Below are 18366 nucleotides of genomic sequence, written 5' to 3'. Positions count from 1 at the left end.
GATGTAGGGTTTTGGTGAAAAACAAGAGGCTTGTAGTGTTTTGGCTGCTGATAAAGATGCATGTATTGATAGCTGGGGTGAAAAGCAGAAGAATGCACTTATTTCTTCTGCACGTCAGTATCTTCAAACACAGTAAGCCACATGCACCCATCTTTCCTTAAACAGAGGCTGGTTCACTATACTTAGTTCCAGCGGAAGTGGATCTGACGTGGGCGGTCAGCGCCTTCCTTGACCAATGGCTTATGGAATTCACGTCCTGCACGAGAGTGGATATTCGCCCAGCAAAACTCACAATAATACTGCAGGCAAGTGACATTGGCACAAAAGAAAGGGGCAAACTTTCCACCACAGCGTGCACCCTGGCATTCATCACACATCTGGTCATCCAACACATATGGCTTTACCTCCACCTACAGATGAAAACAGAAAGGAAAAAATTTTAAAAGATAAAACAAAACCACATCCCTAAATGCTTTTGTAACTTGTATTTGGACTCTAGGAGGAAGACAGGAAATGAAAAGGAAGAATGTCAGTATTATCCTGGTAGCAGCTTTCCTGAGCAGTGGCTGCATCTTATTTTCCTTTCATTCTCCTTTAGCGCCAGCACATAGTAGGCTTTTGATGAATGTTTATTTATAATATCAATGAAATATTGTTCAAGGACTAAAGTTAATTCCATGTCCTTACATGGATAAATATAAAAACATTAATCTCAACAGTTCTTTTAAGAGACAAATGGAAGAAATTAAGTTTCTCCATTTTAAATAAATTGTATTTCTTGATAGTCACGGGGTCATTCAATCCATATTTTTTTTGAGTTGATGAGATGAAGAAGGCTGAAGAACCAAAAGCAATTAAAAAAAAAGTCGAAGTAATGGCTGTGCTGTCCTGAGACTTGTGGCCCCCCAATGCATAAAGTTTAAAAGATTTGATACAATTTGCTTTTAAACAATTTCAAGCTAAATATAGTATAACATATCATTTAAAGTTATTTGTGTTGGGCCTCTATATGTTTGGGTCTCAATTATCTGGTTGAATTTTATATACCTTTTGTAAACTGTAGAAACACTAAACTTGAGTTATCATTGTTACTAAATAACAGAGACATTATGGTATAGTGAAAAGCACAACAAACACTAACTGAAGAGCTGAGTTACATGAAAATCTAGGTTGCTATATTTGATTAATAAACCTCAAAACACCTAGAACTACTCTGAAATAATACTTGCTGTGTGACCTTAGACAAGTCTCTTTCCTCCATCTGAAGGAAGTTGCACTAGATACCATCCTGACTCCAGGCCTGGTGCTCTATCCACTAAGCTACTTAGCTATCCCTATAATCCGCTATTTTAAAGGAATAATTTATGAGCATTTAGACAGAGGTGGCAATCACTAATAGATTGGTTTCTTTAAGAATAGCTTATACCAAACTAATAACCTCATTTCCTTTTTCTGTCAAGGCTGCTAGATCAAAGAATGCTATAGACAATAGTTAACAAACGAGGTAAATTCAGAATTGGACTCAATGGAGTCAACAATTTTGTCCTTGGCTCTTTGTGCATTAACTGGGATGTAAAAGTATAACCAACATTCATCAAATCTGCAGCTCTAAGGACTAGTTTTCGGGGGAAGAAGGGTCCATCCAGGGCAGGTGGAGGTAGAGGAGGAGAAGGAAAAGTGAGACTGCCAGCATGTTGGAAGGAAGGCTCTAAGATTAGGGCTTTCACTTCCCACTCCCATAGGAGGGACACCTGACCAATTCATTAGAATCTAATGAAGACTTTGTTGGAAAATAAAAACCTGCTTCACCAATATAAGAAGGGGAAGGCTGGCCGCAGTTTCCTGTTGGCATATTCCTCTAGGGCTGCTATTCCACTTTTCATCCGACCTACCTCTAAAAAGCTTCAGCACGCTCAGTGGGCAGATGGGCTAAGCTAGACTGAGGGTAATCCCTGGTGATTCAGGGGAGACATCTACCCTAGTGGAATGGGTGGATGAGAACAATTTGTTCCCATGGTCATGAAGGCAGTGGAAGTGGGGCCTGTGGAGTGCTGAGAGCTTGAATCAACACCTCCTAGGCCATCACTAGGCAGGCTGACTTATTTCTTGCCATGGCCTTAAGAGAACTCTGCAAGACTCTGAAACTGTCTCATGTGCATCCAATTCATTTATTTGGAAGTTAAGATAGCACTGTGATGTCCATTGATCTTTGAAAACAACTACTTTGATAATTATTACAATGTTCCTATTTCCTTCCAGGTAGTATTTTGTGTTGATATTTTTTCTCTTCAAAGAGCATTCAGAAACTAAGAACTATGCTCCTTCTTTAAAAAAAAAAATGCATATTTTTCTTTTCACAAATGAAAATGGCAAAAAAGGATCTTTACTGATGGAAAAAAAATCTAGTGAGATAAATCCACAGAATTTTGGCAATTAAAATACTGCTGTCTCTCAATTTGATAGACACTAAGTTTCAATCACTCTCTCCCTTTACTAAAAGCCTATTCTGGATGCCTTATCATGAATAGATATGACGGAGACTTCCGGGTAATCATGGCTGCAATCTAGACGCCACACGCTTCCTCTCTCCGGCACCAAACGAAATAGACTACATCAAAGGAGCATAAAAATCACCTTTGGAGGAACAGAAGGACTCCCCAGTACTTCCCAGTACACCACAGAGGTGAAGGTACGTGGGGTTTGAACATTTCCACACTATAATAAGGAGGAAAAGCTTGCACAGAAACGTGAACTGAGCTGCCCTCCCCCCCCACCTCCCCCACCAAACCAGAGTGAGCTACCGGAGCGCTCACTGGGACAGCGAGTGAGTGGGGAATGTCTCTGTCTGGGGGGGGGGGGGGCACTCCAGGGTCCTTGGGATCTGGGGACTGCCAGGAAAAAACGTCTCAGGGCGGTTTCACGGGGGGATTCCTGCGCTGAGCACAGGGGGCCCAGGGAGCCGTACTCCGGGTGGTTGCGCTGAGCATCTGGGCAGAGCTAAACACCAGGGGCAGACCACGCGCTGATTATCTGGGCAGAGCTGAACACCTGGGCAGTTTGGCTGTGATCAGGGGACCAGCGCTCTAAGAAACCTTGGAGACTGGGAAGAACTAATCTGAGGCAACCTAAATTCACAGAAAACCTGCCCATATCACCCAGACCCCAGATCAAAAAGGAAAGGGGAATAAAACCACCAAAGGGATGGCTCACATGGCCCAAAATCAAGCCTCTAGGAAGAAAGGGAAAAAGGTGACTATTGAAAACTTTTATGGTGGAAGTACCCAAGGAAAAGAAGAGAATGAGGAGGAAATCCAAAAAAAATCAGAACATGCCTCCCAAAATGGAAACTATCAACAAGCTCTGGAAGATCTCAAACTGGAGCTTACCCAAAAGATGGAAACCTGGAAAGAAAAATGGGAGATCAATAGTCTGACAGATAAGACTGCTCAATTGGAAAAAGAGCTCGAAGCATCCAATAGAAGGGCAGACGAAGCTGAAAAGCAAAACCAGTCCCTAACGACCAGAATTAAGCAACTCGAAGAAAGTGAGATCATAAAACAGCAAGAATCAATAAAGCAAAGCCAAAAAATTAATGAATTAGAAGAAAACATAAAATATCTCACTGAAAAGGTCACAAACTTGGAAAACAGAGGAAGAAGCGACAACTTCTGAATTATTGATCTCCCAGAAAAACCAGAGATAAACAATAAACTCGATGTTATTCTACAGGAGATTATAAAAGAAAATTGCCCACACGTTCTGGAGCAAGGGGACAAAATAGAAATAGAAAGGGTTCATAGAACACCCTCTATACTAAATCCCCAAAAGACAACCCCCAGGAATGTAATTCCAAATTCATGAGCTTCCAAGAAAAGGAGAAAATCCTACAAGAAGCCAAGAAGAGGAGCTTCAGATATAGGGGGGCTCCCATAAGGATCACACATGACTTAGCGGCTAACACACTAAGAGACCGCAAAGCATGGAACACGATATTTAGAAAGACAAGAGAGCTGAGTCTCCAACCAAGAATCAACTACCCAGCAAAACTGACTATATACTTCCAGGGGAAAGTATGGGCATTCAACAAAATAGAAGATTTCCAAGCATTTGCTAAGAAAAGACCAGAACTTAGTGAAAAATTTGATATTCAAGCACAGAAAGCAAGAGAAACATGAAAAGGTAAATATGCAAGAAAGGGAAAAGGAGATAAATCTTATCTTTTTCTTTAAGTCAAACTCTCTTCTATAAGGACTACATTTACATCAAACTATATATATTAATATGTGGGGAAAATGTTTTGTGTAACTCTCAAAAATTGTATGTATCATAAGAGTAGTTAGAAGAAACATGCATAGGGAAAGATTGGGGCATTAAGAAGATTTGGGGAAAGTGGGGGAAAAGAAAGGAAAAGGGAAGGGGGGAACCGTCGATAATACTAAGATTTACTTCAAGAAATAGGGGGGGACTTAATAGAATAATCTTTCCCATATAAAGATACACATGGGAAGGGGAGGGGAAGAACTCTCATATGAGAAGGAGAGGAAGAGAGCGTGAAGTGGAATTACTTAAACCTTACTCTCAGTGAAATCAAATCTGAGAGGGAAGAACATCTAGATCCAGTGGGATCCTGAATTCTATCTTATCCAACAGGGCAAGAAAGAAAGGAAAATTAGGGAGGGGGAGGAGGGAGGGAGTATAAAAAGGGAGGGAAGAAGAGGGGGGAGGGGAAGGGAGCATAAAAAGGGAGGGGCTAGAAAGGGAAGCATATCAAGGGAGGGGACTAGGGGGACTGACCTAAAGTAAATCACTAGTTCAAAAGGGGATAGCTAAAGAAGAAAGGTCAGAACTAGGGGAAGATATCAAAATGCCAGCAAATCCACAAATGACAATCATAACTTTGAACGTGAATGGGATGAACTCACCCATAAAATGTAGACAAATAGCAGATTGGATTAGAACCCAAAACTCTACCATTTGTTGTCTTCAAGAAACACATATGAGGCGGGTTGACCCTCACAAGGTTAGAATTAAAGGTTGGAGTAAGACCTTTTAGGCCTCAACTGATAGAAAGAAGGCAGGAGTTGCAATCATGATATCTGACAAAGCCAAAGCAAAAATAGACCTGATCAAAAGGGATAGGGAAGGTATTCTGTTAAAAGGGAGTATAGACAATGAGGAAATATCACTAATCAACATGTATGCACCAAATGGTATAGCATCCAAATTTTTAATAGAGAAACTAGGAGAATTGAAGGAGGAAATAGACAGTAAAACCATATTAGTGGGAGACTTGAACTAACCACTATGAAATAGAGATGACTCTGGGTTCTTGAAAGCTATCAGGATCTGATTCTAAACTATACATCTGTCACTGTAAAGCTGGTCAACTGGTTAAAAAATAATTTTTATTGTAGCAGCTCATGAACACTATCATCAATTAAGACACAAGAGGGCTAAAAATCTGTATTGGTGGAAGGGGTAGCCACACTGAATAAGCATATGCGTACATATATAAGAAAAAAGGACACAATTTACCCAGAAACATATTAGCTCACTCTATTATAAATTTGGCAGCTAGGTGGCTCAGTGGATTGAGTTGGGCCCAGACACAGGAGGCCCTGGGTTCAAATCTGGTCTCAGACACTTTCTAGTTGTGTGACCCTGAGCAAGCACTTAACCCCCATTGCCTAATCCTTACTGCTCTTTGCCTTAGAACCAATACATAGTACTGATTCTAAGATGGAAGGTAAAGGTTTTTTTTTTAAGATACAATTTTGATTTTTTAAAAATAATTTCATTTTTTTAAGAGTCAACTGGGGGTAGTGGATAGAAAGTTGGCTACAGAATCAGGAAAACAGCTTCAAGTTCCACCTCTGGTACATACTGTGTCATCCTGGGTGAGGAGTTACTCAAACTCTTTTAATTATTCCCAGCAACTTTCTAAAGATGTGAAGCTACTGAGAAAAGAGCCAACCTGTACTGGTCGAGGAAGTTCCTTTACCAATGAAACCACAAGTCGTGTCCCTCTTTCTCAACATAAATATTCTCAAGAATGAAATTCTGAGAATACAAACACAAATAATTCTGAAGATGAATAAAAGGGCAAGGTATTTTGAGATTTATGTGGGTGCAAAGGAAACCCACTGCCAACTTAGGTTCTTTAAAAGGCATGGAGAGAAGACAGAAGATTTTCAAGCTTGTCTTAAGCTTAGGATGATAAATTCTAAGGGAAAGGAAAACAAGGGATTTTATTTTTTTTGGTTATGTTGGGAGGATGAAGGACATCAAAAGAGCAACAGAATACTCAGTGCTTGGAGTGGGACAATAAATACAATAGAAGGGGGAAAATTGTTCACTTTTAACTAGCTTTCCTTCTATTTTGTCTGTCAAAGAGAATGATCTTCAGCTTGGAGATGACAGAATTAAAATGGTTAACAGTAAGCTGAAACTCAAAGTAAGTGAGGAAGACAACAACTTGCTGACCTCTGAAAGTTCAAGTCACTAGTCTATTCAATAAAGTACTAGGGTTCTAAAAGAATGAACATTGATTGTGACTCTGTAGTCACTTTCTATTGGTTGGCCATATTTGAGTCAAATGTCTTGATTTTCAAGAGTAAAGAGAACTGCCATGGAGAATAAATCTCAAAGGATAGAATTAAAATGGTTGGCAGTGAATTGAGGATAAAAGATCGAACAAGACATTTGAAAATTTTGTTTGCTGAATTTGTGTACAATACTGGCAAAATTCGACAATTTTTAAAAAAATTATCAGCCATTTAGAAAAAAAAGCTGTAATAACTAAAAGCAAAGTGGCATACCTCCAGATTAACCCAATTTCTTTTTTGAAAGTGTTGCTGAACTGATATGTCAGGGAATGCTACAGACATAATATGTCTCCATTTTGGCAGTGCCTGATAAGTCTTTTCTATTCCTGTGGAAAGGATTGGCTACATCTCCATATTCTGGTACATATGTTAGTATAATGAACTCACTGTGAAAATCCTTCTTCAACCAATGCAGATCATCAATTGTCCCACATCTTATTGGTCATCCTTTGTTGGTTTATTGCCCTTTGTACTTAAAGAGGACCAATGACATCATGAGGTGATGGCTTGACTTGATTGTGAATTGGATTTAAGTAAGGCAGCCTCCCTTGAGGTCCAGCAACAGGGCAAAAGTGAAGATAACTGACAATGACCCAGGATGTTGTGGATGACCTTAGTGTCTTCAATGTCTGAACAAGGTCTAAGTGAAAACTATTCTCATCTGCTCATTACATTTGGGGAAGCCTTCACATGCTTGGGGTCACTGATGGGTTTGAGACCTGTTACTTACCCTCATCTAGGATGCTCTGTATCTTACAGACATGCCTATTGGTATAATTTGCCTATGCGAACAGAGGGGCTAAGTAACACATCCAGGGTCACATAGTATATATTAAGAAAGAAAACAAATCCAGATCTTCCTGACTTTAAGGATGTTCATCTACTCCACAACAAAAATATTTCTTGAGATAGATCAAACAGTCCAATAAGGTGGCTTCAGGACTAACTTTATTATAGTGGAAAGCCTCAGAGCATCCCTCTGTTCCATATCATCTGACATTTTTATCAATGACTTGGAATGTTTATCAAATTAGCAGATGACAAAATTGGGAGGGACAGTCTGTATTCAAATAAAAAGTAGCTGAGTCTAAGGGCAAAATGTAGTGAAGATAAGTGAAAAGTTCTCGTGTTTTTTAAAAAAGGCATCAGACTACAATGAAGAAAGCTTGTACTGGTCAGTATGAAAAAAGATTTGGGGCCCTAAACTAATTAAAGCTCAATGAGTCAACAGCATGACGGAATTTTGTATTTTTAGTTTTCCTTACATAAATCAATTAGTTTTATAGGTAACATTTTTGTTTTCCATTATTACAATGAAAAGCTAAGTAAAATCAAATAAAAAACATTTTGCATTTTAGAGTCTAAGAGTGAGAAAGAATGAGTCATAGGGGAAAAGTCAATATGGATCTGCTAGTTAACTGTATCACCTAGGAAATAATTAATAAAGATTTTAAAGTCATATACATAGTTGGAAATGCAAATATTGGATACATTTTCATTTCTGAGTGTTCTGGTTTTCTAGTCACTATGCCTACATAGTCACCATACTTATTCCTCACCCTGATTTCAAGAATTAGGAAAATATTTATCTTAAATGCAAGAACTTAAATGCAAGTATGGAAAGCAAGTCAAAATCACCATTAATATGTAACCTCAAAAAGTAGCTTAAAAATGGCTATTCTGGGTTAGCTCAGTGGATTGAGAGTCAGGCCTAGAGATGGGAGGTCCTAGGTTCAAATCTGGCCTCAGACACTTTCTAGCTGTGTGACCCTGGGCAAGTCACTTAATCCCCATTGCCTAGTCCTTACCACTCTTCTGCCTTGGAACCAATACACAGTATTGACTCCAAGATGGAAGGTAAATGTTGTAGAAAAAAAAAAGGCTACCTCTTCTCCCTCTCTTTTTCTACAGGAATCAACTTTTCAGAACCTTTATATACAAGGAAGACTGAGATCCACTCCTACTTCCAAGGGCTAAATACTTTAAAAGGCCTCCAGCTATTAAAGTAAAGAATAGCTCTTCTATTAGGATATACCCATCAGAGGCCTACAGTATAGAGCTGAAATACTAACTAAAGTTTCATCTGGAAAGAAGAAGCTAACGGGTTTCATCTGGGCACAGAGCCATGGTGATGAATATTCTTGTCATCACCTGAAGTTTTATCAAAGAACTTTAATATGTTAAGTCAGCCATATGTATGTATGTGTAAATGTGAGAGAGAGATAGAGACATAGAAACACAGAGAGAAGGAAGAGGGGATTACCTCAAAAATCAGCTTTTATTTGAGCTAATGACATTACCTGGAGGGAATCTCTGGCATTTTGTAACTCAGAAAATGTTAAGTACGTAGGTATATAAAAGTCATAAAGTCTCACTAATTTAGTATAAAGTATGAATGATTTACTTCTTAAGTATTTTCTGTTTAATAATTAATCTGAGAAAAGTAAAAGGACTAAAGGATAGACTAGATTATGCCAAGTTCAAAGACAACTTTTTTCACTGAATGAATGCGACAATTTTAACTGTTACAAAATTTAGAATTCTAGGATCTGTGATACTTCTGACCTCAAAAAAATTAAGGTCTTAAGCCTTGTTCAAAGAGTTGGCTGACTTTGCCATGAGTATCAAATATAGAAGCATTTCCAATTACTAATCAATTTAATATGATTTTTAAAAGTCATCTAATAATGTACTGGGAGACACCAAAGATGAAATAAACAGACCTTACCCCTTTCCCCTCACCTCCCAAGGATTTCAAAATTTAAGAGGGCTTTTCCTGGCTGAAACTAAATGGAACATCTTGCTCAGATTAACAGAGTTGAAGAGAATCTTAAGAATCAACTAATATAACCCAATATTTACCTAAAGACATTTGGATAAAGGTTTATAAAAATAAAATGACAGTTATTAATTATTATTTTCTCTGCTATGGACATTAATCTGAATTAGAATCCTTAGAGTAGGTTTATCTTCAGGTATGACAAAGTCTAGACATACTTTATACTTGAATAGAAACGCTTAATAACATTAAACAACCATTAATAGAAAAAACTCACTTAATTTATATTGTTAATAAAGATGTGAACAAATGAAAAAAATGGCTATTTGCTAACCATACATAAGGAGACATATGGTATTCTATGATTAAGCACAATGAAGTATGTGTAAGCTACACTAAGAAAACATAATTTGCTATTAAATGTCATTAATGATTACTATTATTATAAGACTATCCCAAGTTAAAGGTTAATAATAGTATTAAAAATGCCCAAGGATTTCTGAAGTCTTATATGTACAATCAGAAATATTTTGTCTTATTAACTCTTAAGGTTAAAAAGGAAAAGTGGTAAGTGTATAACATTCTCACATATCTACACAACACTATCACTATGAATTTTTAGAGGAATACTTTTGATTACACTTAATCACACATAAAATTTAGCACATTTATAAGCTATAACTTACTCGTTTGTCAATATCGCCATGTTGAAGTTGAACAAACCGAGCGCTAATGGCAGCAATATAGCTCTGCTGATTGGAAAAAGCAACACGCCCAGCACCTTTTGGATACTTCAGCTCTGGATCTGTATCAATTCCTGCATAACAAACTCCACCATAGAGCCGGTCCATTATCATTGCTAGTTCCACTGTATGAGGAAATTTTGTAAAAAAAAAAAGGGGGGGGGAGAGGTAATGTGTTAAAAAAAAAGGTTAATAGTTAAAATAATTTTTTTTAAATTGGTTCATGCAGATAACAAATCTAACTTCTCTTAAAAAATTGAGAACTTAGTATAGTGTTTCATAGACTACAAAACATTTTCTTCACAATCACCCTTAGATGTAGGTATTATTCCCATTTTACAGGTGAAGAAATGGTAGCTCAGAGAGTTTAAAAGATTTACTCAGATCTAGAATGTAATTCAACTGAGGTCTTCTAAATACAGTTCTCTTTCTACTAAAACACAGCATATTTATAGCATCATTTTCCAAAACATTCCAAAAAAAAAATTCTGAGATTTCATTCTTTAGAAATCTTAGTGCCTTCCCTTTGAGATTATTTCCAATTTACCCAGAAACATATTAGCTTGTTTGTACATAGTCATTTGCATGGGGTTTTCCCATTAGACTCTGAGTTCCTTGAGGGTAAGGGCTGTTTTTTGCCTTTATGTGTACCTTTAGTGTTTAGCATAGGGTCTGGCACATAAAAGGCACTTAATAAATGGTTACTGATTGATTGATTGCAATTACCAATTGGAATCTCTCCATACTTTAATCATTTTTGTGAGCCTCTAGACTGAAAAAATAAATCACTGGTTTGGCAACCAGGTGATAAAAAAGATTTATTGAAACTATATATAAAGAAGATTTATTGAAACTTCTTTTAAGATAATTAGAGCAATTATGTAATAGTACACTGCAGTTTAAAAAAAGTAGACGAAGAAACTGAAAAATATCTAAATTCATACAAAACCAGTTAAGAAAAAATTTATGAGTAAATCTGTGAATTTGAAATCTATTTAAGACTAAGGTTAGAAAGTTAGTAAAAGATTTTCAATTCTGAGAAGTAATGTTCAGTGACAAAATCTCTGAAAGTTCTGATGGTGGATTCAAAGACAGTGGTAACAATTACTTAATGAAATATTGATAGCTTTTCTTATGAACTAGGAAATGATTAAGATACACATTATAAATCACAAATTTGTCTAACAGCTTTACAGGGCTGCTGATAACAAATGAAAATTATGGCATCTTTAACCTTTTGAAAGCCTCTATTCAATAAGTGGCACAATGGATAGAGTGCACCAGGCCTGGAGTCAGGAGGTCCTAGGTTTAAATCTGGCCCCAGAAACTTGTTAGCTGTGTGACTCTGGACAAGTCAATTAACCTTATTTGCCCAAGTTCCTGCCCTTTTGTTTTAGAGTTGTTAGTAAGACTGAAGGTAAAGGTTTAAAAAATTAATTTAGGTATTTTGTATGTGTTTAAGAATTTAATGAATATAAACATGTATGGTGTGTCTATGTATGTATGCATATTCTATGCCATTTACATTAAACTGTCAAAGTTTGAAAGACATTACATAAAGAACACCAACACAATTGGAAGTCTGACTATAAGATCTCACTCTATTTTTTGCTAAGAAAACCCCAAATGGGGTCACGAAGAGTAAGATGCAACTGTTAACAACATGATAAACAACATGTTTACTTTTGGTTGATTTATAATAGTAATTGAGACTCAGAAGAGCAAACTACAGCACTCCTTAGATAAGATTATGCCAGATTTAACTGAGGAAGCAAAAAAAAAATCTGCTAAGTATTGACATCAAGAAAAACATTTCATTCATTAGTAGCATGGAAGATGTTTGCCAAGTTGGAATGAAACAAAAAAATCTGTATTAATAGCAAGGTTCTCCAAATGATTTACTTGTAGATAACATGTACTAATTGCATTGATTTCTGAAAAGTACAAATTCTCTCAGTAAAATACAAAAGAAGTTAATCTAATCATATGAGATAGGATAAAGAAAATGGATGATTTTTTCATTTCATGCTCATTTCCTAGAAATGTGGCTAGATGGTCAGGCCAAATTATTCCATTATTATGTTAGACAGGAACAATAGAAGGTTGAATTTAGAATTGAGGAACAAAAGAGATTGCTTCTGGAAATGATGCAGTAGTCAAAGTGATCTCAAAACCATTTCGGGCCACAAAAGCCAATGTGTGTTAATACCATCTTCCCACTAATTATTATGTGACTAAGGATAAATTAACAAGCATTTATTAGGCATTCATTATATCAAAACATGATTGGGGGGGGGGGGGCAGGCTGGGTGGCTCAGTAGATTGAGAGCCAGGCCTAGAGATGGGAAGTCCTAGGTTCAAATCTGGCCTCAGACACTTCTAGCTGTGTGACCCTGGGCAAGTCACTTGACCCCCATTGCCTAATCCTTACCACTCTTCTGCCTTGGAGCCAATACATAGTATTGACTCCAAGACGGAAGGTAAGAGTTTAAAAAAAAAACTATCAATACAGAATAGGTTTTGAGTAATGACATGTATAAACCAGTGGAATTGATTTTCAGATCTGGGAGGGGGGCAGGGAAGAGAGGAGGGAGAGAACATGAGTCATGTAAACATGGAAAAATATTCTAAAAAAAATTATTTAATTTAAAAAATTGTTGATAAAGAAATTATCAACAACAAAAGACAAGTGGCTTTATGCAGGCTGAAGCATATTGCCAATTATGAGTTGCATAAGAATGGCTTAATAAGAGGCCATATCATTGGTAGATCTATAAAGAACTTATGGAAAAACATAAACAAGAATTTTCACAGAATGAAAGATGAAAAAAAAGATATGATCTCCTTTGGAAGAGGAAGTGCCCACACCTAGAAGCACTGTTTCATCAACATTAAACAAAAATGCCTTTTAAATACTAACAAAAACAGAACAGTGTAAAAGTGATACTAAGTCTAGCTGAGTTTTGATGTGACATGTATGAATCTATAATGATCCAGGATTCTCTTATCATATTATTAAAAGTTTTATTCCTCTGATCCAACAACTCATATGTTAAAAACTTTAGGCTAATATATAAAAATGTCATAATTCAATTTCATTAACAGAATTCAACTCAAAGTGGAAATATAATTTTAAAATATTTGTCATAGTATTTTTTTAATTTGCCAATAATTGTGGGGCAACTTTCTGAGGAAGTTATAGGTGTGCAGTTTGAAACTTCTAACATACAATGATTATTAAAAGATCAATGAATAGAAGGTAAGAATGGAACTTCTGGGGGGAAGCAGGGTAGCTCAGTGGATTGAGAGTCAGATCCTAGGTTCAAATCTCGCCTCAGATACTTCCCAGCTGTGTGACCCTGCGCAAGTCACTTAACCCCCATTGCATAGCCCTTACCACTCTTCTGCCTTAGAACCAATACCAAGTATTGATTATAAGATGGAAGATAAGAGTAAAAAAAAGAAAAAAGAATGGAACTTCTGGCAAAATATGCTACAAAAAATACTTTTTCTCTGTGACACTAGAGATTGGGAAAATTTCTAATGAATGTTCCAAGTTCTGGATTTAATCTCTTATGAGTTCCAAAGAGTTAGTGAATTTCTAGGTTATATTGGCAGGGGGAATCCTTCCTTGGCTAAATATTTTTTTCAATTCTTATATTTTCCCCTTCTATGCTCAAATAATTGCAAAATTTGCATATTCTGGAATGTTGACATTAATAAATATCTTATAATAAATTATTCTAAACCAGTATTCACATATATTGATTAAGCATCTACTTTGTGCAGAGTACACCTTGCTAAATTGAGGGAAGATACAAAGCTGAGATGAAAAGAACTACTGCCCTTTTTTGGAGTTTACAGTTTAGTGGAGGCTGGGAGTGGGTATAAAACCTACATAAATAGCTGTAGAGAGGAACTTATAATTGCATAAACTTAAGGGGAAGCAGCCTTGACATGAGGAAAAGGAAAAAAAAACAGCATTATTTCTATAGTAGTAAGATTCAGGTTGGACTCTGATTCTATTACTTCTGAAGCAAGCAATTTTCCCTCTTGGAGTCACAATTAACTTATAAATTCATAAATGGAGGATGGCTAGACCTTTGTAAGTACCTACACAAATGTTAGGTCCTATGCTCAGAACTGGGCACATAAGAGGGACACAGTCTTTAATCTCAAAGAATTTAGTTTTCAGCTCTATGTTCTATATATAAAGTATTATATAAAATTTCCAACTGAGGGTACCAGGAGGATTCATGGAGTGACATTTTTTTGTGTGTTTATTACATTAATATTGTGAGGTACAGATAAGTCTCAAATGAATTTTCCATATTGCCATTTTCCCTCCTTTTAAATTTCAAAACCAATTTTGTAATTTGTATTGGATGTGTATGTATGATACTCAGTATTTTCTAATTGAATAAATCCCATATATCTGGGAGTCCTGAATATACCCTATAGAACACCCTAATTAAGATTGTGCTTTTAGAGACAGAAAGGCCATCTAATCTAATTCCTGTTTCACATGCAGAAACTGAGGTTCAGGGGAATTTCAAGAGACAAATAAGTCCAAGATTATAGAGGTACTAAGCATGAGGTGAAATCTTTTTGGTTTTAATTTTTTTCCTATTTCAACATGGCAAGTAAATCAAGCAAAGGGAAAAGATAGGTTTCCAGAAGATATACTTGAAAAAGAATTTGTTGGGTTAATGATTTTCTTAATTTCATAAATTCAGGCTCTATTTAAATTATGCTTTATTAATTTATTTGAAAAAGTATTAAATTGAAATGTTCAGGATTTATAAAGGTGAATCAGTAGTGATTTTCTGCTTACCTGCTCTCAATGGTCTGGGAACACCTCCAACAAAAATTGTTTTTCGGGGATCGAGGGGTTGTGACCCATCCATTACAAAGTCGCTATCACTTAGATTCCAGGGACGGATCTGAACCTATTTTAAAAAAGTGCATACTACTTTAAACCTCTCAACTTACTAATAAAGTACATTTAAAGTCTTTCTTTAATCTATTTTAGTCACTGGACAGTGCCCACAAGTCTAGCTGCTAGTCTTTAAAAACATCAAGCCCAACAAGTTTAGCAAATCACCCAACTGTCTCAAAATCTGCGAGAACATTATTATTTTTTAAGAGTATTTCTAAAGGCCACATAATGTGTACTTACTGGTTTGTCCTTGATGGTAGGGCTAGAAACACATAGATATAGCTTTCCATCTTCTTCAATACAAGCATCAATCAGTGCTTGAACAGAGCTCTCCTCTTGGAAGAGAAGGAATGCATAACCTGAAAAAAAAATCCATAATTTTTTTTCAACTTAGGGAAAACAGAACAAGACCATTTTTCTTCTGAATATTAATATTGTTTATGGCAAGTAAGGGACATAAAAAATGTACATGATAGGAAATAAAATCAGTCTCTCATTAACAATAATAATATACCATCAGGGATGCTGTAAGAAAAAAAAAAGGCCTCTCTAGGAGGTAAATTTGGAATGTTGGAAGATGCTAGTTCATTTCAGTTCCATGTGGATGCTTCAGAAATAGGTGAGAATCTTCCCAGAAAGGATGTGTGGTACTGATTAAGTATAAAGGATTAATAAATACAAATCCTTTTTATATTCCTCTGAAGGAAGTATTTCTGAACTAGAGATCCTCCGAAGATTTTTTGCTTGATTTTTGTCTGAATCAAATATCAGGCTAAACCAGAAAAAGAATTATGAATTTATAATAATTCTATGAAGATTAATATGGTAGCTCTGTGGAAGATAGATTCCACCTTCTTTAACAACTGTCAAAATCATTTCCCTAAATTAAGCACAAGTCAGATCAGAAAACCTTACTGTATCCCTGCTGCAATGCCTTGGTTTGACCCTTTCTTGGTTTAGTCCAAACTGTCTTTCCAAATTTATTGAACATTCCATTCCATTACACTTTTTCCAGTCAAACCAACCTATTTTCTGCTCTCTGAATATAGTATTCCATCTTCTACTTCTGCTTTTGAATCTACTGTATCACTACTTTAGAACATCCTATATCCCTAACATGTCCTTTTAGAATCTCTAGCTTTGAAGAGATAAATTGTATACATATTCAGTGGGATTTTAGAGTAAGAAGAAAACACTTTGAAGAAAGCTTAGTTCATGTACAGTTTTATTCCCAGAAGCTTTCCCCCATCTCCTTAGCTATTAAAAATTCTTCCTTATATTAACAAGTATATTCTTAGGTGCTTTTATATTGTATTCTCCCCTCCCTACCAGGCCCATCAAGCAGAATAAAAGGGAAAGGGCTGTTGTTTTTTTTTTTGCTTTATCTATATACTTCCAGAGTATAGCATAGTGTATAAGGTATTTAATAAATGCTTATTTATTTAGATAGCCTGCTCTCTGAATTGTTCTCCTAACCGAATCATCTCTGTACTAGGACCAATTGTACCTTCTCAGAACCCCTACTCCATACCTGAAGAAATATCTAGTCTTTGGTCACAGATCACATAGGAAACACAAATGTAAGACAGGCACTTCAACTTATAGTACAAGTTCATAATCAAGAGGCATATTTTGTAGTTGAAAAGTACAAGTGATCCAAAAAATTCTTATAATATGAAATTTCCATACAATATAAAATGCTATAATCTTTTCTCAGTGTGAAAGGAATTATCAAGCCAATAAATAAAGGTTTATTTCATTCTAAAGAAATTATTTACTTGGAATTAAAAAACAAAACAAATAACCCTTCTATCCCAATTTTGCTAGTGGAATTGGTATTTTATCACCACTGTGACAAAAAGCAAACAAACTGATAGAATACTCTATTTTTAAGTACTCAACTGCATAAGGGACTTGAACCATAAAACTGTAACTTTAAACACAAACCCATCATTAGTTACATCATCATTCATCTTTGTATCCCTTCTGTGCCTAACACAGTGTCCTAAACCTAATAGGCACTTAATAAGTATTCTTTGAAATTAATTATTAATTTTACAGACTAGGGAAAAGAAGCTACATCCATCAAACTTAGTAAATTTTCTGTAGCACTATAATTTTAGATTAGTCCTTTGAAACTTTGGGAGGGCCAACAACTTTTAAAAGCAGAGCAACATTTCAAACAAATGTACTAATTTCCAGCACAGTGGGTAACCTGTTTTGGAGCTCTTATAGGAAAGACAGGACTGAACATTGTACAGAATAAAAGAGCATAATGAGTTGTGAACTGCACCATTAGAGGGACTACTGATAGCAAGATCAAAGATCCACTTAAATTTTAAAGTGGCAACTTGCTAGTCTGAAGCCTAGACATAGAAAGAATATGGCTGAATACAATGTTAAAAATATGCAAACATAAAATATAACTGGCTTAAGGAAAACATTTTCCCTCTCATTATTTGAAAGATTAAGTTTATCTGACTGGATTACTTTTCTCTTAATGTATTTTTATGTCTTAAAAGAGAATTGATACTTTTAAAAATAGGAGAAAGTAGGGGCACTGGAAGTAGAAAGTTATGCAATGTCAATGAAACTTAATATAAGAAATCTCTCCTTTAAAAAAATCATAAGTTTTCCTCAAAGGAGGTGGCATTAAGTTGTTAGAACTGTTAAACTCCTTGAGGGCAAGATACATTGTTGCTTTTAGTTGGTAATTAATATTTAATGATTGATTAGAAAACTGCTATAAACAATGAAAAGTTAGTTTTCTCCATTTTATATTCATAAATAACTACTCTTTTAAAAGCATACAATTATAAATGTTCTCTAGTCTCACAAAGAAAGAGCATGAAGCAAAAGAGTATTTAATTCTTTGAGGACACACCAAAATACAAAACTCATGTATATATTCACAGAATATTACATTAAAATCATGCAAAATAAAAATCATACCTGGCAAGAAGGGGTCTTAATTTGTATGATTTTAATGATGTTAGTAAATTTTCTAGAATTCACAGGTCCCAGAAAAGCAGCTGGGACCTGAATCCACTATATCATTATGCTTCTTCCACAACCCTCCTGGTAAACTGTCTCAGAGTTTGATCCAAGAAAAACAAGTAGCATTTGGGTTGCACCAAACATGTTTCAAAGTACACATATACAAGGTTGATTCTGATTTTCACTCAGACCATCTGGATGATTCTTGGAATCCTTTGGCCATCATGAACCATTTTATTGGTCAGTTTTCTTCTAATTGAAATGCTAAAGGGAAATCTTTAACTGCCCTAAAAGAATGGTGCA

At 35.8% G+C, this 18366-nt stretch overlaps 1 protein-coding gene across 14 annotated transcripts in view; it reads right to left on the bottom strand.

The window, feature by feature from the left end:
- Positions 1 to 18366, bottom strand: part of CPEB2 (cytoplasmic polyadenylation element binding protein 2) — an 80047-nt gene that overhangs the window by 3640 nt on the left and 58041 nt on the right. For all 14 annotated transcript variants that reach the window (XM_016423318.2, XM_016423315.2, XM_016423313.2 and 11 more), the window contains 4 exons: positions 15307 to 15425; positions 14962 to 15076; positions 10071 to 10252; positions 1 to 410 (listed from right to left, as the gene is read on the bottom strand). The exon at positions 1 to 410 is cut by the window's left edge and continues 3640 nt beyond it. In XM_016423318.2, coding sequence (XP_016278804.1) covers positions 183 to 410; positions 10071 to 10252; positions 14962 to 15076; positions 15307 to 15425 — 644 coding nt within the window. In that variant the 3' untranslated portion in view covers positions 1 to 182. The remainder of the gene's footprint in view (positions 411 to 10070; positions 10253 to 14961; positions 15077 to 15306; positions 15426 to 18366) is intronic.

This window comes from Monodelphis domestica, chromosome 6 (assembly GCF_027887165.1).
Source record: "Monodelphis domestica isolate mMonDom1 chromosome 6, mMonDom1.pri, whole genome shotgun sequence".
NCBI lineage: Eukaryota > Metazoa > Chordata > Mammalia > Didelphimorphia > Didelphidae > Monodelphis > Monodelphis domestica.
Note: the sequence above shows the minus strand (reverse complement) of the source record. Positions and strands in the feature narration are given on the sequence as shown.